The sequence below is a fragment of the Penaeus japonicus genome, unplaced genomic scaffold (assembly GCF_977035675.1).
Source record: "Penaeus japonicus unplaced genomic scaffold, GWHDUDI00000001_assembly GWHDUDI00000019, whole genome shotgun sequence".
NCBI lineage: Eukaryota > Metazoa > Arthropoda > Malacostraca > Decapoda > Penaeidae > Penaeus > Penaeus japonicus.
The window spans coordinates 5,409,408-5,415,407 of NW_028234421.1; the positions used below are offsets into that span (position 1 = coordinate 5,409,408).

The following is a 6,000-nucleotide window of genomic DNA, read 5'->3' on the forward strand; positions in this document are numbered from 1 at the left end:
ATGAACAAACAGAAGCACTCGTATGATTTGAATTCCTTGAAGACACACACACACACACGCACACACAAAGACGCACACATACATACATGCACACACACACACACACACACACGCACGCATACATACATACACACACACACACACACACACGCACACGCAAACACACACACACGCACATACATACACACACACGCACACATACATACACACACACGCACACATACACACACGTGCAGCGGTATTCTAATGCTACCGCCATAGTCACCCGCTTTACCTGACATATATCACCTCCACCCACCCATCCCTCCTCCCCCCCCCTTCCCTACCACTCCCCCCTAAATCCCCCTTCCTCCCTCCCTCCTTACCTTCCATTCATCCCCCCTCCCCTCCCACCACCCCCCACCCCACCCCGCACGTGTAAGCCACGCCTTATCTTACACTTCCTGCACAAGACACAAGATCATCACCGCCCACGCCTCATGCTTTATTGCAAGGAGCGTAACCTCATGAGACAAGGCCACATACCGCATGGCGAATATTATCTATATGATTTCAAGTGCAATTACCGCGTTCTATTAATCATATGTTGAGTGGCGGAGTAACGGTTATTATCGGGGGGTGACTCTTGGCACGGTTCTTTTGTGTGTGTGTGTGATTGTGTGTGTGTGTGTGTATGTATGTGTGTGTGTGTGTGTGTGTGTGTGTGTGTGTGAACTTTGGCTGCGATAAAGACGCGTTAATTATAGTGACCTCAGGAGGTCAAACGGAGAGAGAGAGAGAGAGAGAGAGAGAGAGAGAGAGAGAGAGAGAGAGAGAGAGAGAGAGAGAGAGAGAGAGAGAGAGAGAGAGAGAGAGAGAGAGAGAGAGAGAGAGAGTCAGAGACAAACACAGACAGACAAAGAATACTTGAATCGTAATATCTCCAGCTTTAGACTCATACAAAAAGAAAGAAAGAAAAAGAAAGAACAAACTGTATACGGATAAGTAAGTCCAAGACAACAGAGTATAAGCGATCAGTTGAAAACTATCGAAAATTCATGGCAGGAGTGAATCGTTCTTTAGTCTCAGTACCGATCGAGATCTGTCATGGTGGCGTTACATCTGTCTGTCATACATCACCCGTGACACCTGTACCAGTGCTCGTGGGCGTGAAGTGGGCGTATGGGTGGGTATAGGCGTAGGGTGAATACTGAGTGCTTAACAGTCGGCCTAAAGCGTGACATTCATGATATACATGCATGAATCGGAGAATATCTTCATGATCCAAATAGTCATGCATCTATTTACGTATTTCTTACCTTATCTAAGAATATTGTCACTTTCTTTATTCTTAATCTCAATCTTTATCTATTTCTTGGATCGAGGTCATTTGCATAAGTTTTCTGGGATATTAGCAGAACAATGGGTGTCTTAAGGAAGGCTATAGTGTCTTGTTCAGGAAGTAAAATTTCTTAGATTCAGTAGATAAAGAGAGAGAGAGAGAGATAAAGAGAGAGAGAAAGAGATAGATAGATAGATAGATAGATAGAGATAGATAGAGAGAGAGAGAGAGAGAGGGGGGGGGTTGAGAGAGAGGGGGGAGATTGAGAGACAGAGAGATCTAGAGAGAGAGAGAGAGAGAGAGAGAGAGAGAGAGAGAGAGAGAGAGAGAGAGAGAGAGAGAGAGAGAGAGAGAGAGAGAGAGAGAGAGAGAGGAGAGAGAGAGAGAGAGAGGAGAGAGAGAGAGAGAGAGGAGAGAGAGGGGGAGAGATAGGAGAGAGAGAGAGAGAGAGAGAGAGAGAGAGAGAGAGAGAGAGAGAGAGAGAGAGAGAGAGAGAGAGAGAGAGAGAGAGATAGAGAACGACTAACTGTTCTTGACATTCTCTCTCTATAAGCAAAAAGAAGAACATAATTCTATATTTCTGAGTGACTTCCCGGTAAATGAGTAAGTCAGTGAGTGGTTGAGTTTGTAAGTGTGTTTGTACGTGTGAGTGAATGAGTTTGTGTGTGAGTTTGTGTGTGTAAGTGAATGAATAATTGAATCAATTGAGGGACGAGTCTGAGTGAGTGAGTAAGCGAATGAATTCCTAGAACAACGGGTCTTATAGTGCATGATTTACACGCTTCTGTGCAGACTGTGACAATGGGTAATTGCCTCGACATAATTCTTGGTCAGTTGTCAATTATGTCATTTCGTTTTTTTTTTTCTTTCTTTCTTTTTTTTTGGCCTGTTGTTTAGTGATAACTGGAGTGTAAAATGACTTGCATTCCTGAACGAACGTGTGTTCATCATCTTTCGTTGTTTTTTTGTTTTGTTTTTTTCTTTCTTCTGATAACGACAGTGAAAGAGAAAGAATGCGTAACGTTCGCGTAACATCTGGATACATGAACGAAAAGAATATGTAATAAAAAAAGAATAAAAATAATTAAAAACAAAAGAATACTACAACACAGCCTTTGCATAACCCACATAGATAACTATCCACTTAAAAAAAAAAAAAATAAAATAAAAAATAAAGATAAAAACAACAATCCTACCAAGCGTTCGCGTAACTCACCTGGATACATATCCGCATTCGACGAGAAGAGAACGCACAGGCCTGTCTCGTAGTTAACGGCCATGCACGACCGGTTCTTCCTGCACATGTCGATGCAGTCAGTCAGCATGAGCGTCCCCGGCTGTGAGTCGAGCATGTCGGCAGGCGCAGAGTACACGTAGCCTGTCACCAACTCGAAGGACACCTGGCGGGAGGCGAGCAAAGGAAAGAACGGCGGGTCAGTTTCGGTTTTCCTTTTTGGGAGTCGTGGTAGATAGGCCTATCTAGGGTTTGTTGTTTTTCTCTGACTTTCTGTTTTGTTTTGTTTTGGTTGTAGATTTATCTGCTCTGTTTATCTGTTTTGTTTTGTTTCGTTTGTAGGAATATCTATCTATCTATTTCTCTTCTTTATATGTGTGTCTCTTTGTCTATCGATATCTCTGTTTTCTTTCTATATGTCTTACCATCTCTCTGTCTGCTTGTTTTGTAGATCTATCTATCTATCTGACTCTCTGTTTTAATTACATATCTGTCTATCTATATAGGGGAATCAGATGAAGGAAAATAATAGTTTCCTTCATACAATAAATATATCCATAGATGTAACAACTAATCCATATATATATATCTATCAATTCATTTACAACGTATTGACTAAGAGGACAGAGAGAAAATGAAACAGTTTCGAGACAGAGCTTCGAAACAGAGAGAAAATGAAACCGTTTCGAGACAGAGCTTCGAAACAGAGAGAAAATGAAACAGTTTCGAGACAGAGCTTCGAAACAGAGAGAAAATGAAACAGTTTCGAGACAGAGCTTCGAAACAGAGAGGAAATGAAACCGTTTCGAGACAGAGCTTCGAAACAGAGCACCTGAGACGCACCTTATCCGGAGGGCATCCCGTTAGCTGGGCGTCGGTGGACTCGAAATCAATATCGAAGACTGGCGGAAGTCCTGTAGGAGGCTGGTCGGTTTCCTGGGCGAGGGAGGAGCCACAGAGCACCAGCAGGAGACTCAGATAAGGAGCGACACGGAAGGGCAACATCTTGACGATAACAAACATATACTTCTGGAAAGAACAGAGAGAGAGATTTGAGGTTAGATCGCGTGTTTTGTTTCTTGTTTTCTGACTATGTTCTTACTGTTTATGTTATTGATATGGGTTTATTTGATGTTATTTGTTTGTAGATTTAAGTAATCACGAAATATAAAGTATTAGCAACAGGATTTAAAAAAAAGAGGATTTAATTCTGCAGCAGAGCGCTCTACTTTCTACATAACGGATTCGATCCTTATCCGGCGATATGGGATCCGTTTCCGGTCAAGAGAAGATTGTTATCACTCACGGTTCGTATCATTATTTTGAGTTTTATTTATTTAGTTAAGTTAACAAAACACCATTCATAAATATGCATACATCATATAATCGCATAGGTATAGACAAGACTCACAAACAGACACATACACAAACACACACACACACACACACACACACACACACACACACACACACACACACACACACACACACACACACACACACACACCATAAAAGACTCGCCGCTGATCAACGCAATCGCACACGAACGAAATACATCGCTCATCTGTTAAAAAAAAAAGTGAAGGTAGGAATGCGTGCTCGGTGGCGACGGTACAATAACCCGGCGCTTAAGAAATAAAAATCAATCGTTATATTCGAAGACCAGATACGCTTCATGGGTTGTTATTGTTATTACGATGTTTATTGTTATTTCTTGTGATTTTTTCTCTTCTTAATTATCGTTATCATCCTCATCTTCTTCCTTTTTTAAGATTTTTTTTTAAAGAATTCGTTTTATTTTGTTTGTGTTTATTTGAGTGAACTCTTTTTGTTTTCATTTTTTTTTCTATCATTGACGAATCATTTTAGATCTTTTCCTCTAAATTATAGGGACGTTATATGTCACGAACTTTTTAAAATATTGCAATCCATGTCACTATCTGATTTTTCTTTAGCTGTAAACACTTCAAACATAAACGTATGAAATTTTATAGCAATGTCTCACAAAAAAAACAGTATTTTTTCATTCCGAAGAAAAGTGAAAATCGATTGGCAAGAAGTAATCATGACCACAAAAATCACGTTTTCTTTGACGTTCAACTAGGAGAATTATCAAAGAAAATGGATACGACCACTATCAAAATAATAAGTTTGATGGCATCCTATCTCGAAAATAACGTAATTATTATCCTCGATCTTCCATAACAACTATAAATAAACAAAAAATACTGGACGGCAGACGACCGGAAATAACAACCACAAAACAGAACAAAGCGAGTGAATGAAGGACATTCTATGAGCGATTTGTGGAAGTGTTGATGTCCTTTCGTCCGTCCGTGTGTGTGCGTGTGTGTGTACGTGTGTGTGTGTGTGTGTGTGTGTGTGTGTGTGTGTGTGTGTGTTCATGTGTGTGTGTGTGAACCTCAACACCAGATGTTTCGTGGCTTTTTGAACACCTTAGCTCTCCCCCCCCCCCCACACCCCGCAGAGTTGAACATTCCTCTTTTAATTCCCGCGGCAATATAAAGAGGTAATAAAGAGAGAATAATTATGCAAATGAGATAATCTTCTTCCTCCTCCTCCCCCCCCCTCCTCCTTCCGCCTCATTGACGGCTTGTTAGAAGAAGCGATCGGGCGTGAGCGCTCAAGATTATTAACTTCTCTCTAACGGTGTGGTTTTCGGGAGGAAGGAGGAGAAGGAGGAAGGAGGGGAAGGAGGAAAGAGGAAGAGCAAGGAGAAGGAAGGGGGGAGGTGGGAGGTTGAGGAAGGAGGGAGGTGGGAGCTTGAGGAAGGAGGGAGGGGGGAAGTTGAGGAAGGAGGGAGGGGGGAGGTTGAGGAAGGAAGGAGGGGGGAAGTTGAGGAAGGAGGGAGGTGGGAGATTGAGGAAGGAGGGAGGTGGGAGGTTGAGGAGGGGGGAAAGGAGGAGTAAGAGGGAGAAGGAAGGAGGAAGGAGGAAATGAAAGAGGAGGAGGAAGAAGGATAAGGGAGAAAGAGGAAGGTGGAGGAAATGGGAAAGAGGATATAGGGGACTACGTGAAAAATGAAGGATAATGATAAGGGACTAAGGAGAAGGAAAAGAAGGAAGGCCGATGAAGGATAAACAAAATAAATAATAATAATCAAAGGAAGAGTAGGAGAAGAACAAGAACAAGAAGAAAAGAGACGGATGGCCATTCACCGAGGAAGTTCTCGAAGTTCGAGGAAGAGCAAGGCCGGAGTCGAGGAGGAGGTCGAGGACGAAGACCCGCGGAAGCTTCCGGAAGTCGCTCGCCGAAAGGACGTCGGCTAAAAGGCTTGTTTGGTGGTTGTTGTTATTGGCGTCGTTTGCGGTTTGGTTGAAGTTTCGGCGGCGGTGTGTGGTGTTGGTTTCACTTTTTCGGATGGAATTTAATCGTTTATTATTATTATTTTTATTATTATTATCTCCCCCTTTTCTTTTTAGGC

The 6,000-nt window shown here is 42.2% G+C and overlaps 1 protein-coding gene across 1 annotated transcript in view; it reads right to left on the reverse strand.

The window, feature by feature from the left end:
- LOC122255756 (uncharacterized) overlaps positions 1 to 6,000 on the reverse strand; it is a 41,076-nt gene that overhangs the window by 27,791 nt on the left and 7,285 nt on the right. The window contains exons 2-3 of the mRNA XM_086547282.1: positions 3,399 to 3,584; positions 2,538 to 2,721 (exon numbers count right to left, since the gene is read on the reverse strand). Coding sequence (XP_086403408.1) covers positions 2,538 to 2,721; positions 3,399 to 3,578 — 364 coding nt within the window. The 5' untranslated portion in view covers positions 3,579 to 3,584. The remainder of the gene's footprint in view (positions 1 to 2,537; positions 2,722 to 3,398; positions 3,585 to 6,000) is intronic.